The 17,891-nt window shown below is 31.4% G+C and overlaps 1 protein-coding gene and 1 long non-coding RNA gene across 3 annotated transcripts; one reads left to right on the forward strand and one right to left on the reverse strand.

Annotated features, from left to right (window-relative positions):
* Nucleotides 1–3,958: 3,958 nt before the first annotated feature.
* On the reverse strand, nucleotides 3,959–4,407 carry LOC114394904. Its single transcript, XR_003662876.1, has 3 exons — nucleotides 4,331–4,407; nucleotides 4,180–4,245; nucleotides 3,959–4,015 (listed from the first exon to the last, which is right to left on the reverse strand). It is a non-coding gene; the product is annotated as an uncharacterized LOC114394904 (long non-coding RNA).
* Nucleotides 4,408–10,600: 6,193 nt separating this feature from the next.
* On the forward strand, nucleotides 10,601–14,080 carry LOC114396355 (receptor-like cytoplasmic kinase 176). 2 transcript variants are annotated; one of them, XM_028358279.1, is made up of 7 exons: nucleotides 10,601–10,807; nucleotides 10,929–11,019; nucleotides 11,627–11,949; nucleotides 12,205–12,340; nucleotides 12,498–12,640; nucleotides 12,742–12,865; nucleotides 13,310–14,080. In XM_028358279.1, exons 2-7 carry the CDS (start codon nucleotides 10,968–10,970, stop codon nucleotides 13,762–13,764), a joined length of 1,233 nt encoding a protein of 410 aa, XP_028214080.1. In that variant the 5' UTR covers nucleotides 10,601–10,807; nucleotides 10,929–10,967; the 3' UTR covers nucleotides 13,765–14,080. The 2 variants fall into 2 exon arrangements, with proteins under 2 accessions (XP_028214080.1, XP_028214079.1); XM_028358278.1 differs by having other exon boundaries at nucleotides 10,954–11,019.
* The last annotated feature ends 3,811 nt before the right edge of the window (nucleotides 14,081–17,891 follow it).

Here is a 17,891-nt window from a genome sequence, read left to right on the forward strand (position 1 = left end):
CATCATCGTCAGAATCATCATCTAAATTTATTGTAAATCTTTGAATTTTTTATTCATTGTCAGCTATATTATTCCCACATGATAGTAGTGAATTTTCCACATTCAACGCGGAAGCACTAGCAACATCTACTTCAACGCACAATTCAATGACACCCATTTTTGTTGTTGTTGAAAACTTTCAATTATTGTTTCAACATCTTCATCGTCACAAATTTGCAATGCAATATATTTACTTGTAACTAAAAATCAACAAGTCATAGTAGATATACTTCCATTTTTATCTAATTTTACCTTATAACAAATTCTTTTTTTTAACCCATCAAAAGTTACACCACGTTTAATTTGAATAGCCTTTTTAGGGCCTTCAAATCTGATGTCGTCGTCACTTTGAAATATTCTTCCATTCAAATAAACCAGAACAATAACCGAAGAACTCATTTTTATAATAAAACCTACAAAACAAATCAATAATGTCATCAATAATTTTCATTAACTATAATAACATAAAAAATAATACAAATTAATAAAAAATAATAATAAATATATTACCGATTTTCACCCCACAGAAGAAATATCAACAAAGTTGTAATAAAGAGAGAAAGAAAATTGGAGAGATGCGGAAATGTACCAGAGAAAGAAAATTGGAGAGATGCGAAAATGTAGCAGAAAGTGTGTCTCGTTTATATAGGCATGTATTGCGCCGGTAGTAATGGCGCAATACGTTGTACTTAGGTAATTTGAGCAAAGGGTTGCTCCAACTGACATGCCACATTCCTTTCCAGTTGGTCACGTACTGTCCAAAGCAGTCAACACTGTCATAGTTTGTCCAAAAGTGGTTGCGCCACTACATGTGTAGTAATCCATTGCGCAAAGCTTTTGGCACAACAAATCAATGCCACATGTCAGCTCCCCGTTGAATTGCGCCTTTGCTTTGGCACAATACAAATAAAAATAGATCCCCCGGTAAATAGTTTCAAAAGAGTCTCTTTTGATAAATAGTTTCTAAAAAGACCCCAAACTGGTGCTTTTGTCGCCTCTAAACCTAGGTTCCGCCTTTTTGTTTCCCATCAGTCTTCTTGAAAGATAAGGATTCCCCGTAATAGTTAAAAATCAAGGATAAACTAATGAAAAAAACACATTTTGACTTTTGAGCAATGTATTGGTACACTACAATAGTAAGATAAAGGTAAATTAGGTAAAAATAGCAATTTTTGCTTTTTTGGGTAATAGATGGGTACAATGAATTATAAGATGTCGGTAAGAACTTTCATCTATAGTATTATTAAAACTGATGGTAAAACAATACCTATTATGATAAATATTTAAAGTATCATTAGCATAATTAAAATAACAATAATAATTTTAACTAGTATTTATAATATAACATTATATATATTAATGCTGTAGTATTCAAATAAATATAAAGTAAATAAAAACAACACAAACAATGGATTTAGAAATATAAAAAAATAATATAACAGTAAATTAATGCTATAATCACAAAAGGTGTAAAAAATATAACTAAGGTATAAATATAATAGTTTAAAATCTAAAACTAAAATAGTAGAAAAATAATATTACAATAATCATGATAATAACTCACACGTAATAATAATTATTATAATAACAAAATAAAATAATATTATAAAAATGAAACATTTTGAAGTATTACTTAAAGATATAATATTTTAAAAATTGGCAACAAAAATATAAAAAATATTCAAATCAAAATACAACAACTTTATTGTATAATGTATGGAAATTAAAACTACAAAAATCAAATTCATATTAAGGTTTAAATTATCTTAAAATTAAGTTCTCTAGAATAGCAAAATAGTTATGTCTTAATAACCGGAAAAAACATTATACTAAATATTTGAAATATCTTAAAGATAGATAAATGATAATAAAATGTTAATTAATATTAATATATTTATATATTAATATTATAATATTTAACCAAATTTGAAGTAATTATAAATAGTATTGATAATGAATATAAATAATACTAATAAAATATAAATATAGTTGTAAACTAACACTATAATTTTAAGAAAAAAAATTTCTGCATTAATAATATAATAACAGTCTAAAGTCTAAAATAGTAAGAAAAATATTATAAAAATAAACATAACAAAGAAATTACAAATAATAATAAAGTGTTACTATAATTATAAAAAACAATAAAATAAAATAAAAATTACAAAAGCAAAAATTCAGGTACCCCGTCAACTTGTACCAACACAATAGTAAGATAAAGGATTCCTAGCATAGTAGCATATGTCCATAAGCACATTTTGAATTTATTGTTTTGTGAAAAGCAAAATGAATATGTCGATAAGAACTTTCAAAAACTTGGTTAGAATGAAGAAGCAAATACACACCGTGGAGGAAGATAAAACAAATTTAAGATAAAAAGTGTTAGAAAGTAACTAAAAATATTTTAGGTTAAAACTTCTAAAGTTATCTTTAATCAATTTTTTAATTTAAAAAAGTTACAATTTAAATTTTTTTAAAAATAATAATCAAGAACTAATTAAAAAAATAATTAATGAAAATGTGACGTGTAATTTAATTGGCTAAAAAACTAACTGTATCAAAAAATCCCAAATTGGTTGGAGTAACAGAAACTCTCATATCCCAAATATAAGAATGAATAGAAAAGAATAAAACACTTTTGGTAAAAACAACAAAAAGGTTGGTTAGGAAAATTATTGTAAAAGAAAACAAAATGAAATATTTAATAAAGGAATAAGAGGATGAAGGGACACTGCTACAAAAAATCCGTTCAACGACGGTCGTCGTCGGCGTTCAACGACAGTGAACGCCCGTCTTTAAATGCGACGTCGTTGTAGACGTCTGACCATTTACGACGGTCACTTTCCACCGTTTTAGAAAGACGTGATTCCTGCGACGGGGCTGACCTCACGGTCGTAGTTGAACCAGTGCCTTCGAAGACGTTGCGATGGCAACAACGACGTGGAAACATTCGGTTTTTAGGATGAGCTTTAAATGCAATGATGTAGTAATATATAACTTCAAAGATGGTGCTTACTTAAGCACCGTCGTTGAAGTTGTTGTTGCCTGGGGAGGTGGCAGGGGGTGAACGCGTGGAGACCCGGTGGGGTGACTCGTTGGACGATGACTGGCAACCTTGACACGGTGAGTTCTGTCGCGGGTGAGGAAGACATAGATGTGAGTGGGGAAATCTTCAACTTCTCCGGCCCAACCGTTGGGGGTGCCGTAGGAAGCAACAGCGGTCCAGAGACCCGAGGGAGAGAGGGATGGGATGAAATCAGCGAGGCCGTTCAGCACAACAACTAAAGCACAAGAATTGAGGCAGTTCAGAACGTGAGCCAAAACTCATTGTACCAGGGAATATAGATGAACTCTAACTAATAAAGCGAGATAGATAAAAATCAGGTGAACTCCAGATGTCAAGTTTTGGGCGTGAGGGGGTGGGTGTTAAAATCTCATATCAACTAAACCAGCAGTGGTAACTTTCTGGATCAGATTCAATTTCGTTCCTAAGAATTTGTAACCCTCAAGCTCAAAAAAAATAAACTTCTATCCTCTTTTTGAATCTCACAAATTTAGACTAGAGATAGGAAACACCAAGTGTAATTGCTTTTGTAAAACCCAATACAGGTCATTGTTTTTTTTTTTTTCCTTTTTTGGTTTGAAGGTTCAATGTGTATGTGTCAAATATTGGAGGGGAAAGATGGTTTCGCATTCTATTTTAAGTTGTGACAAGCACATTCTAATCAAAATGTATCTACAGATCCCTGACCTTGTAAATAAAAAATCGCTCTTTGGAGAGAAAAATAGTTTCAAAATATAAACAATATAAATGGAAACTTAAGCACACAACCAGAAAGCTGAAATAATGTGCCAAACTATCATGTACGACAACATTTACCTTGGTTGAAGAAATCTTCCCTTCCAATTTCTTACTTTCTTTCATGTAGATGGGTAGGCCACAAGCTTTGGAGTATAAAAGTTCCAACTCAGACATCTGGAATAAATAATTTTAGTCAAATTTAATGGACTGAAAAGAAGACTCAAAATATTACTACTTACCAGATGCCATTATAATTAGCAAGAACATAAATTGTTACTAGATATATATCAATATAAAGTTATTAAGAAAAGACATATGATGATTCTAGGAGAAACTACATTTGAACTCATTGACAAAGCAGTATCAATATCCTGAATTAACAACCTAGCTTCCTCTGCATAGTCCTGCATCAACATAAGTTAACCAAAAAAATATGGCAGAAAACTGCAACTACCAAAGGGATTATTGACAGCTTGTTAAGAGAAGCACCTTCAATTTATGATAAAGAGGTTCATTGCATGGTGCAGGAGTAAATTTCAGTAACTCATCAATGAATTCTAAATTAACTTTCTTGTCATTAGAGTCCCGATGACACAACCATAACTCAATTTTTGTTACGCAGCCTCTTATCCCTTCTGCCCACTTCTGAGCTTCAATCAAATTCTTTACCATGTCTCGAAACTACATCCCAAAAAAGAAGCAGAACTTAGTTAAGTATATCACGGTATGTATATACAGGAGTATATTAAAAAGTAACAAATAGATAGAACTCACAGAATCCATCTCAGAACTAGCCCAAAGAAATTGCTCAGCTTTCCTTAGTGTAGTAACAAATGCATCATGCAAAAAAACATTCTGAAGAATATTGAGGAAGCTGATTATGAACAAGCATTATGAACAAGCATCTCAAGCCACACTATGTAACAAAAGCCAAGGAAATTGAGGAAGCTGATTCCAACATAAGTCTCAGAAAACAAGCATTATGAACAAGCATCTCAAGGGAAGGCTCAGTCTTTCAGTTTTCTAGCAAGCGTGGAGAGTATAGGGGATCTTCCTAAGAATTTAGTGAAAAATCAGACCAATTGATGGATAAATACAACACCATTTGGCATTCTTTATTCTCTCAGCACCCCATTTATCTTGAGAATCACTATATTAAATTTATATTAGTAGAGCATTTATTAAACTTAAGTTAATCTTATATGTATAAGCAAATAGATGGATAAATACAAATTCCAAATTACTAGTACTCCACTTATTCATATAATCACTGTAGAAAACCTTGTCAATTCTTTTAGAGACTAGAAAGATTACTACTAAAGGCCACAGGATTATTGAATAAGCTAATTCAACATAAGTTGTTACAAGTTTTAGTCAGCTTATGCAGACATGAGACATGTATCAGTTAACCACCTAACTCTAACAATGAGCACCAAAGTCCACTTACATTTTAATATGATCACTCAATTTCTCCAAATTTCCATCCCTTACTTGGTTAAAAAAGAGTTACTTTCCCTTGAACAAATCAAGACATTTAAGTACATAGCAGTTAATTTTCTTCTCTTCACCAATCCATTAAAGAGAATTTCAATTTGCCTAAACAATGTAATTTTCATTATTGCTTATAAAACTGACAAAATGTCTCCTATGATATAAATTGTAAACATCATTAACTTTGGCATCAACATTTCAGCAACACCGACTAAATGAATCTAGCTGGCAACTACAGGTGCTCCCGTCTCTCAAAATCCCTTTTTTCTCTCCCTTACAGAGCTGCACAGTAAACTACAAAAACTATCAACATCTTTTCCTTTCCAAACCACATTATTAAGTATTCATTTCTGATGATTTGGTTGACTTCAACACAAGAGTTATAAGTAAATGAATACTGATTATACCTTAACATGGGTAGCAGCTACCTAAGATCTATTGCCCATGGCAGATAGATGCAACTAGCTTCTTATTTTCCATGAAATTTTTCACAAACCAATAACTGACCGGTTCAATGCCAAATATGCAGGGCATCGATCACCAAGTATAACTACAGCATCATAGCTCAGGGGATTCACACTCATGCCAACAAAAGCCTTTAAAAAGTATGTAACATAAAACATTACAGAAATTGTAGAAGAAAGGGGCCTATCCGATTCACCGGATTCACTTGAGTGTTAATTTAATTAGCAATCTCTCTTATCTAAATTTAAAACAGTAACTACTAAGGCTACTATACTCCTTTGCTTTCAAGATGCAATGGCCAAATCAATGTTTTCTCGACATCCAACATTGTTGTCTATGTTATCATCCCAATCATAGCTACATACTCCAATGCCTGTTTGGAAACTCGTTCAGAAACAAGAAATCACCTTTGTAATGCCAAAGTTATAACTATTAGAACAAATTACCCTCACACTCTTGAAGTTTTGTGAAATTACACATTATTATCTAAGTTATTGACACTAAAAAGCAGTATGTATCTATTAACTTCTCAGTAAACATGAAAAATCATATCTGGTGTGTGGAACCAAAGTAAAATTATATATAGTCATACATTCAAACATTACTTTGTTAGGGCAAGACAACATTTGCACAACAACCTAGTTACGACAACATTCCAACTTCAGTAAACCGTTAATAATTACTTCTTCAACACTAAACAAGACATTTCAAACATCGACAAGCTTACCTTGAAGACAAGTTGTAGGGCACGACAACTCTGAAAAGGGAAACTTCGTGGCTTGCGCAGTGGTGAGACAAGATGAGACGTCGGACGTGCGACAATGTACTACGCCCTTCGACCGAGGTCACAGGGGTGCGACGGAGATGCAGGCAAACGACAGAGGTCACAAAAGATCGAAATTTCAAAGAAACAGGGAAGCGGGAGCTCGAGCGCGAGTGTTTGCCGCGCAAAACATTATAAACCTCAATCTTAACGACGGTGGATCAAGAAAACGTCGTTGCCCTTCAAAATTTCAACGACGGCGTTTTAAAAAACACCTTAACTTACCTACTGCATAACCCACAAAGACGTGCTACCCAGTGAACGTTGTTGAACGTGTCACGCGCCATGCACATGCCACATAAAATGGTAACATATTTACGGTATTGCCACCGCTAATCCAACTACGACGCGTCTGGTAGGAACGATGTGGATAACGCGTCGTAAAATGACTTTTTTGTAGCAGTGGGAACAAAAATAATGTTTAAGTGCATGTTTAAGAACCAATTATATTAAATGGAACTGACCTTTTTCCAAAAATAACAAAGAGTTACTTTTACTTTTGGTGTCTCAGAATGCACATATGAACGTTTAGAAGTTTTTTAGCCTTAATCCAAATACACCCTAAGATTAAGAATGGTTGTGGGTCACTCAATTGCTTATAAATTTCTTTAGTTTACCACATAGAAATGGAGAGTAGAGTCAGAGTGTAGATTCCACAATGAATTGTGACAATTATCAATTTGGATTATTTGAGCAATTAAAGAATGTGAGTGGAAGTAATGTAAATCAAGACAGAAATCACATAAGACAAAACTAAACAATAACCAGAGAAAACTAGCGTGTGAATCCTTTCCTCTTAATCTTATGTAGCAACTCAATCTAATAGAATGTGATTTTTATAATTTGAATCTATCATATTAGATTAAGCATTATTCCTTAGGTTAAAATACTTTTACCCAAATTAGTATTCCCTTATCCCTTAGGCAGTATATAACATGAATAATGCAATGCAGACAAAACTTCCAAGGACTCAACGTCCACTATAGATAATTATATTTATTATCTTAACATGTATTTGTATATTTTCATATCAAATCCTCCATATAAAATAATACTAATAATTAACATTTATTTATCGATAAAAAAAACTTTCATACCAAAAGTTAGCAAACTTTTATAAACACATTTAGGCTTAACAAGTGTGCTATGCGGATTGAACTCACTCCTGGTCCTTAACTCATACAATTCAAAAGAATACCATTCTTTGTGAAATATGAATATTGATTCTTGATGACCGCTCACATGATAATGACTACTTTATGCCAAGTATTTGTCAATTTCTATGGCATTAGTCGGAAAAGTAGCTCACCAAATTGTCACATTATTTTGAATCTTCAATTCCATTTCTTTTCATTCAATTTTCTTTGGCTGACTTGTCTTTTATCCAATTATTCATTTGACCTGGATATATATAATATGTATATACAATGAAACTTCGTCATTCTTATATATATATATATCCAAATTTATTTTATCTCTAAAAATTTCTAATGATATTTTTATTTAAAATATTTTATTCATAAAATAAAATTATATAACAATTTATATAACTCTTGCTTGTAACAAATTATTATTATTATTTTGACATTTTTATTTATTTTATATGTACAATCTCTTTCTGTTTCATGGGCCTTGAATTGCGGACGTTAACATTTTGATTAAATCACTTACAAAATTAAATATTACAGTATAAATACACTCATGGCACCCAAAATCGTTAAAAATACTCAAAGATTGGTGTATACGACACGGTTGGCTGTAGCCAACTACGATCATTTCTAAACTGCAGAATTGCTTGCGAAGATTCGTAGTAATCTTTGTCACAAATCTTACAATTGTTTATTAAAGTAAACATGGCTTACGCATTCACTGATCATTGGACCCAGTTGTTTGTAATAATCAAAACATGAATACACACATGTGCAAGATTTGAATCTTCCATGGAACATTAACCCACACATGAAATTATCTTTCCATCTAGTAGTAGGTGAAAAGGTCATCATAATTGAATATTGATGATGGGCTTATTTATTATTAACATTTATTGTTTAGAATTTTAGTGTAACTTTCGTCACAGTTACTATAAAATACTACCAGTACTACTAAATTTCTAAAATTAGTTAAAATTTTTTCTTCTTTCTATCATTAATTATGATGAGTGAATTAATTATTAGTCACTTGATAGAGTTGATCGTCATCTATTATAAAACCCAATACCTTTAACAACCCGTAATTGGAAGGGTCCTGAAATCGGCCAAGTCCGTAATTGCGTATTACAAAAATACAATTTTTTTTAATCATATTTTAACATGTGATAATTTTATTGAGACTAGTTTGACTTGACTTGATGCGCTAGTGCATTTATTTATCTTTTTACATTCATATTCATCAATATTTTTCTACCAAAAAAATATTCATAAATATTTAACACACTATCCTTTTCAGGTTAATATCGAAGATAATAATATAATAAATTAATAATAATATACTTTAATATTGATATAATATTATAATGCCAATATGAATTATTCGTAGAACAAAATTCAGGTGCAGCTAGGGTTTTATTAATATTGATATAAGTATAGTTTACATGAATCAAGGTATGAGATTTTCCTTTCTAAAAATGATACAACTCTCCGACATGACTGAGACACTATAGATAAAAGGCACCACCTATAAAAAACAGCTTGACATTCAAATTAGTAAAGATTTCATTAGAATAACAAAGTGTAATAAAATTTACACACAACAATGATGTTATAAATTTAATTTATAGGAGTTTGAGACGATCTAAACTTCTAATTAAGCACGATGATGGATATTTGAATTAAATTCAACTACACTTTTATAGTAAAAAAATAAGTATTTGAAGTTTATTCAAAATAAAATTATTTATTTACTATTCACGTTGAAAACAATAAATAATTTTTAAATAAAATGAAATAGCAAAATGGAAATCTTATTATAATACTCCTTCTAGTTCATATTATAAGATTTAATTAACGAATACATCAATATTAAAAAAATGGTTTATTTAATTAAGAGTATTAAATTTATCCTGAATTTACATTTTTTTCCTTCAAAATTATCTTTATGAAAAAGAAAATACAAACACTAATGTTATTTTTTTTATTGTCACGTTATTTTATAACTAACTTTATTTAAGAATATTTTTATAAAAATATAATATAAAAATATTTTAAATTAGATCTTATAATAAAGAATAAACTACACTTTTAATTTAAACTTTATAATAAAATGAGAAGGGAGTAGTAAAATAGACTGATAAAATAAGTGATCTAATAATTGTAAAATAAATACACAAATCATTCAATAACCCTGGGGACAAAGTCTTATAATAAGAGTATAAGACACGACTCCTTGACCGACAAAAACATAATGATAGTGTAAAAATTAAGCTTTAAATTACAAAGGTTTTTGTTTTTGACAAAAAAATTACAAAGCTTAAACAAGGAATAGTTATAAGTCATTTCATCATCATTATAATGATAGTAAGATGCAATCACCAACAAACAATTTAACTTTTTTTAGTTTATCAATTTCATGAGCATTTTTTAAATTAAGAGAAAAGAATTTATATATTAATAATATAAAATTAAAATTTTACACGTGCTTTCAATCATACTTCATAATTAATAATAAATTTATTAATTTTTAAAATAATTATAATAAATTTATTAATTTTTAAAATAATTATTTTAAAATAATCCAGAAAATAATTATAATTAGATAATGTAAAATCATTTCACACTTTTAGTCATTAAATTCTTATTAAAATAATATATCACTTATTTGAGAAAATATAAGTACTCCATATATGTAATTATATTTTTCTATGTTCAGATAATTATATTATGGTTTATATTCCGTTAATTAATGTTGGCTAGAAAAAAGACAAAAAGAGGAGAAACAGGTAAAAGGTGAAGTCAACCTTCTATTCTACTTTCTCTGGTTTGGCAAAAGGGTCCAAAAAAGGCTACCAATAATCATTTTACAAAAGCCTCCATCAACGAAGTGATCAAAGTTCCTCTTTTGAACCTTCGTGCTTCCTTCCACGATCCTTCTCCTCTCATCAAACCCCAAATGATAGAAAGCTGAAAAAAGGGTTTCTGAAATATCAGCTAATGTTACTGAGTGCGTAATCATTGAGATCTGCCTTCATCTTGGTGGGTTTAACAGTCTTTTACTCTGGGGTGTTTTGTTGCCCCCTTTTGCCCCCATTATTTTTAATTTTGCATTATCACCCTTAAAGTTTCAGACTTTGTTGTTTTTGGTTGCATCTGAAAGGCGTAACCTTTGAGTTTGGTCATAGGGGTGATTTTGTTGATGGGTGCTTGCTGGAGTAATAGGATTAAGGCTGTGAGTCCTTCCAATACAGGTCAGTTTTTATTATGTGCTTGCATCTTCATTTTCTTCTCTGTGAATGCTTGAATGAGCTAATTTTTCTTCTGGGGTTGGAAATGAACATGGAATAGGCTTAAAGTTGTTAGCTTTATGGATAGTTGTGAAGCCATGTTCATGTATCTAAGTCTATAGCACATGATTGAGATCCTTGCAAGTTAAGGCTTCTATGTTTTTTCTGATATGGTGATCTGTGTCCCATGAAGATTTGAGATACCCACCCATTGGATTGATAGACTTTAGGTTTGAGTCTTCATGAGAATTGTAGCTTTTCTACCCCTTTGAAATTTTCACTTAGGGTTGGTTTGGAATGGGAGTAAAAATGGGGTTGGAAAATCTTTGAATGGTTTTGCACTACTATTCCGTAACAAAACTAATTTATGAGTTTTTCACCTTTTTTAATACCATCAGAAGTAATGTTTTCTGCTAGGTAATTTTTCTGGAGAAAAAAAGTGTTATCTCAGTATGAGGGAAATTGCTGTTAAGACAACAGAAGGATAATTTGGGGCTTTTGGGATTCCATGTGAATTTGGTATTATAAGTGATGAGTCTTTGTGAACTTGTTTTTCTTTGTATTGATGTAGGGATCACTTCTAGAAGTGTCAGCAGGAGTGGCCATGACATCAGCTCAAATAGCAGGAGCTCATCAGCCTCCATACCCGTCACTTCTCGGAGTGAGGGTGAGATCTTGCAATCTTCCAACTTGAAAAGCTTCAGCTATCATGAGCTAAGAGCAGCCACAAGAAATTTCCGCCCCGATAGTGTCTTGGGAGAGGGCGGGTTTGGTTCAGTTTTTAAGGGCTGGATTGATGAGCATTCACTTGCTGCTACCAAACCAGGAATAGGCAAGATTGTTGCTGTTAAGAAGCTTAACCAAGATGGGCTCCAGGGTCACAGAGAGTGGTTGGTTAGTATCAATTGAATTCTTCTATGGATGCTTATTGCTTTGGCTTTAAATTTTAATTCATTGTATATTAACAAAATCCTAGGTAACTTTAAGCATTTATGGATACTCTTCCACTCTGCCTGTCTTACTTTGTTTTGGGGATTTTCAGTGGAACTGTATGGACTTGTTGACTATGAAACCGAAGTTTGATCAATGCCCAAAAACTGATTGAATAATAGTTGATGTTTTTCTTTTCTTGTTTTGTTTGACTCTCAGGCTGAAATAAACTATCTTGGCCAACTACAGCATCCTAACCTTGTCAAGTTAATAGGATACTGCTTTGAGGATGAACATCGGCTTCTGGTTTATGAATTTATGCCTAAGGGTAGCATGGAAAATCATCTATTCAGAAGTTAGTACCTTCTATTTTGGTTGAATATATAGTTCTTATTCCTTTCTGTTCCCCTTAAAAGAAGTTTTCTTCTCCCTCAGTAGCAATAGAATAATAATTTAAAGTGTAATCCTCTGAGTTCTAATGATAATTTTGCCTGAAATCATCATAAATACAGGAGGTTCTTACTTTCAGCCATTCTCTTGGAGTTTGCGAATGAAAATAGCACTAGGGGCTGCAAAGGGTCTTGCTTTTCTTCATAGTACAGAACATAAAGTCATATACCGTGACTTTAAAACGTCAAATATCCTACTCGATACAGTATGTACATAATTGCAATCTGAGCATGTCCCTGTTATGGTTGAAAATATGAGTTATTTAGTGTTCATTACTGAGCTGCTTCATTGCATGTTGCTTTGCAGAACTATAATGCCAAACTTTCTGATTTTGGGTTGGCCAGAGATGGTCCTACTGGTGATAAAAGCCATGTCTCTACTAGGGTCATGGGAACCCGTGGATATGCGGCACCAGAGTATTTAGCGACAGGTATCAACTGTGGTTTTGTCATATTGTCCTCCTAGCTTAGATTTCATCCTCATGATGTACTGTTTTGGTTGATAGAATATATTATCACATAAAATAAGATTTTGTGGCTACTTTCTTAGTCTAGTTACTCAAATTTTCTTAATAGGCATTTACACTATTCTATCAGAAGAGTTTTAAGCATCCTTTCATTTACACCTGCAAGTACCCTGAAACTTTGTGATTTTGCCGAATGCCAGTTACCATGGTTTCCCCTAGCATCATTTTTCTTTGGAAAAATTTGTCTATTCTTCTATCTTACATTTGATTGTCAGTTACAGAATTTGTTGCTGTATCGTGGTTTGTGAATTTACTAGATTTGAGCAGCTTTTAGTTTTTCATATTAATGGGCAAACAAGATAGTATTGCCTATTACTTTACATCACTGAATAATTTTTGTTTCGCTAGGTCATCTCACTACCAAGAGTGATGTGTATAGTTTTGGAGTAGTTCTTCTGGAAATGATATCAGGAAGACGAGCTATTGACAAGAACCAGCCAACTGGAGAGCATAACCTTGTTGAATGGGCCAAGCCTTATCTATCTAATAAACGAAGAGTCTTCCGTGTAATGGATCCCCGTCTCGAAGGTCAATATTCACAGAATCGAGCTCAAGCAGCAGCTGCGCTTGCTATGCAATGTTTTTCCGTAGAGCCTAAGTGCAGGCCGAATATGGATGAGGTGGTAAAAGCATTGGAGGAGCTTCAGGAATCAAAGAACATGCAGAGAAAAGGCGCTGATCATAAACAGCATCATGTACGCAATTCCGGCCCCGGCCGTACCAATGGTGGCGATGGTGGTTCAGATGCCCCTAGAAAGGCTTCTGCTTATCCTAGACCTTCTGCTTCTCTCCTCCGCGGTTGAGAGAATTTTGTGATGCGGCAAGTAGTAAAGCATATAACAAAATTCGGAGGTTTAGGTGTGGCTGGCATGAACCATGTTTATGTAAGCAATGTATAGTTTGCTTTATTTCCATGTTACATTTTGTGCTATATATAATTTTTTTTTCTCGTTGTGGTTCTGATTGTTAGACATTCAAGGGTCTAATGTGGGTCCTTAAGGTGTTCATTAATTTTGAACCCTGTAAACAACTGCAACACTACCCATGTGGTTGATTCTCTACATTTTTATCTTTTGCTTTATAATATGTAAAAAAGTCTTCTCCATGTTGACTACCTGACTTCCTTCCCCACCACCAAAGCCTGTTGACTCTGCTTTTTCGGTTGTAGTTCAACCATTTTTTTAATCCTTTGAAATTCTTCTTAAGTCAAATTTCCTAGCCGTCGCATTTGTTGCAATTAACATATATCTGGAGATTTATTTTGTTATATGTTTCTTGAAAATATAAAACTAATGAAGGTTCGTTTGGAAGCCCAGTAGCATGATTTCTTAATTAATGTTCAGTATATACTAGTCTATTCAGCTGGTATCTATTTATTTATTCATTTGTGTATGTTCACACACACCAGGGAGAAATGTTTTGAAATGTTGAAATTTTGATCTAGACTTTGACAAACAGATTGCATATCTGCGTGTAGATTCATGTCCATACTTGAGGACTCAATGTTCATTCGTCTCAACAACAGTGCAATGATTTGAAAGATATGCTTCCTCTAGTGCTTCTTTCTTTAGTGTCTGAAAAAAAATCATATTCCTTCATTTACTGCCTCAATTTTTCTGAGCATATATTTATTTTAGTTTCGAGTGCTCTCTTCTTCACCTCCATTAACTCATCACATTACTATAATGTCATTCATTATGAACAAAACAAACAGGTGCAATTTGTGGTCCATAATCAAAAGTCAAAGTGTATATTTTCCATCACAATTTAAATTGAACTGATCAAAACCATATGTATCTTGGTTTCTGTTCTTACAAGGTTATCAAAATCTGGATTTCTTGTCGATTTTCTATGTATTTACATAATTGTCAACATGAAACAATCTTTCTTTATCCATAGGATTTGAATTATATCTCTTGATTCTCAGAACTACTGTCAGATAAAGGTCGGATTGTTTATATTTTATCTCGGTTAGGGATGCTCATGATTTGAGTATTTAAATAACTATAACCATAACTAACAAATAACTAGATTATAAATAAATATAACTATAATCAAAACCAATTGTATATAAGTAGTAATAATATGATATAATTAGTTATTTTTAAAATATGAATATATAATTGGTTATAAATAAACTAGTTATATAATAAATTATATTTAAAACTAATTATGTAATTAGTTATGAATGAATAAAAACAATTTACGGTAGAAATTCTTTAAATTAATACTCGGTAAATTAATAAACTTTCTAAAATAATAAATTTGTGTGGTCCCGACTTGGGCTAATGTAAAAAATTGAAAAACTTGATAAAATAATAAGATAATAATTTTTCGTGAGATCCCTTTATAATTTTCTGTCCCAAGAAAATAATAAATTAATAATTCATAAAAACTGAAAAAAATATATTACACTCTATTGAAATATGATTCAATAGTTATCTTTTTGTGTGCTTGCAGGATTGTCTCTCTTGTACTCACACAACTCCACATAGTTGATTTTGCAACACCTTTTAGATGTGGAGCTCATCTTGTGAGATATGGTTTGAATACTCTAACACATTCATGTAATTTATATATGCCAAACTTGCTTAAGAATATATTGAACACATTTGTTCCTCTTGTTTACTACACTTCAAAAGTCATTATTGATTTTCAATGCATATGAACACAGTAGTTACTAATTTACGTTGAGTCCCAAGGTTCGCTGCAACGTAATTCTAAGAGGCATAGACTAATTTGTTTTTTTGTTTGACATGTACAGTATAATTACTTAAAAACTCTTTAAATTAATAATTATTAATTTATCGATAAATTAATAACTCTCTAAATTAATAAATTTCTCCAGTCCTGACATTATTAATTTATAGAGTTTTAACTGTATTTAAAATAAACTTAGTTTTATAGTTATTTTTTTAAAACTATTTTTTTTAGTTGTCCTAACCTAGGTATATCCATCTTAAAATGCAAATTTAAATTCTGAACCGTATGATCTTCATCTAACAATTATAAAAATACGTGCAAAATTGACTGCAACCAATCCTTATGTAACCTCTTCTATTTTGTTTGACTTAAGAGATAAAATTTAATTTTCCCACCTTACATCAATTATTTGGAAAAGAGACCGTCTATCTTTAGGCATATAAAATTTAATTCTCCCTCTTCTTCCATTAAGTCAGCAAGTGTACTATTTCTTCACATATTCCAACCTTGAAGGCATCCATTCCCTATCAAACTGTAGACAGTCATTTTCCATAGAGTGAGGTTCTTGACAGTACTATCAGTAAAATCCCTCTCAACAACTCATTTTTTACTAAACCACGCCAAGGAAGTGTCAACTTCACTGTAATTAATATAGACCTTTCAACTTAATTAAATTGTCATATTCAACCTTCTTGCAATCCACGCCAAGAAAGTGTCAACTTACCTATAATAACAATCTATTTTCTTGCACGTATTTCTTTTTCAATGATGTTTGATATGAGTCATGACGAGATCAAAGAATGAAAGAGGTGAATGCATGATTTCCAGCATAACGGAAACGCCAGGTTGGTAAACTGAGCTGTCAGAAGTCACTTGAAACTTTTTTTTTGGTATGAACTTGAAACTAAATGTAATGACTAGTTAAAATTTGTTATTCATTGGTGTGCTGCTAAATTATTTGTCCCAAAACTAAAAAGTGGTTAATTCTAGTGGAATTGAGCTAAATTATTTGTCCCAAAACTAAAAAGTCGATAATTCTAGTGAAATTGAGCTTAATTCCTAAGTAAAATTTCATATTAGAATTTTGTAGATCAAAAATATATAATTGAATTTTTTTTACTAAAATAGTCAATTCAATTTTTAAATAGAAATTAATTATTAGTCAAAGTTGATGAATATTTCACACTAATATCATAACCAATATCATGATAGAAAAAAAATTATTTGTATCAAAAGATTAATCAGATGGTAAATAAGAGGTTTAACTTAATCGAATAAAACCAAATTAAAAATAAATATCAATATCGAGACTAAATAAAAAACAAATGTCGTGCATAAAATTTAAATGACAATTTAATCACACAAATCGTTGTCACGTCAATTTGTTTTATACGTGTAAAGACAGCTATATTTCGTTTTTATTACTTCTGCCAACGACAATGACTAAATTAAAAATCACTTATGTATGCATACCAATTTAAGGACACAACATGTGGTATATGCATAATTTACGTGGGTTGCCTTTAGCTCATTACTTTGGATGAGAATTCATAGATAGATTATATTAAATATGATATTTTATATAAGACTTTTTTTAATTATTTTATTTAAATATTTTTTTTAATAACAAGGTATAATAAGGTGAGAGAAAGACTAAAATATCATGTGAAACTAATAATTGAATTTCACCAAGATCCCGTATCTTTTCCTCTCCTTACTACATTGTGCAGTGAAAATAGATTAGAAGATTCAATGACCCATACCAAGGGACTTTAGTTAAATATGATGCATGAATTATTGTATCTCTTTAATACTTGTCTTTGATGGCTATAAATAAATAAAAAATTAATGACCATTGAAAAATTAAGGGATATAATTAGTGATAATAAGTTTATTAATTTATATTATTTTATAAATTATCTTTAAAATTATTGACATTTATTCTCACAATCTCTTTTCCACTTAATTAGTTAATGCATTTTCACTTAAGGGAAGTAGTGCTAGTAGTGAATGTTTGTACTGTGTAGGTGTAGGACCCGTGAGTTGAAGTAAGTGCTGATTAATTTTTGCTTCATTGACTTGTTTCAAGAGGCCATTTAATTTGCCCGCACTGATCTTTGACCCTTTCATTGTTCTAGAGACAATCTTTGGATATATATTGATTATTGAGTTCGTTCATTCAGTCTAAACTCTAAGTCAAGGGCGGACCTATGTTGGATTAAGACTT

This window comes from Glycine soja, chromosome 18 (genome assembly GCF_004193775.1).
Source record: "Glycine soja cultivar W05 chromosome 18, ASM419377v2, whole genome shotgun sequence".
In the NCBI taxonomy this organism is placed as follows: Eukaryota; Viridiplantae; Streptophyta; class Magnoliopsida; order Fabales; family Fabaceae; genus Glycine; species Glycine soja.

Excerpts from the sequence above, each read along its gene's own strand:
- LOC114396355 (XM_028358279.1), top strand. The coding sequence starts at position 10,968 with ATGGGTGCTTGCTGGAGTAATAGGATTAAGGCTGTGAGTCCTTCCAAT. Across the intron at positions 11,020-11,626 it reads TGTGAGTCCTTCCAATACAG|GGATCACTTCTAGAAGTGTC; the intron begins GTCAGTTTTTAT and ends GTATTGATGTAG. Across the intron at positions 12,341-12,497 it reads GGAAAATCATCTATTCAGAA|GAGGTTCTTACTTTCAGCCA; the intron begins GTTAGTACCTTC and ends TCATAAATACAG.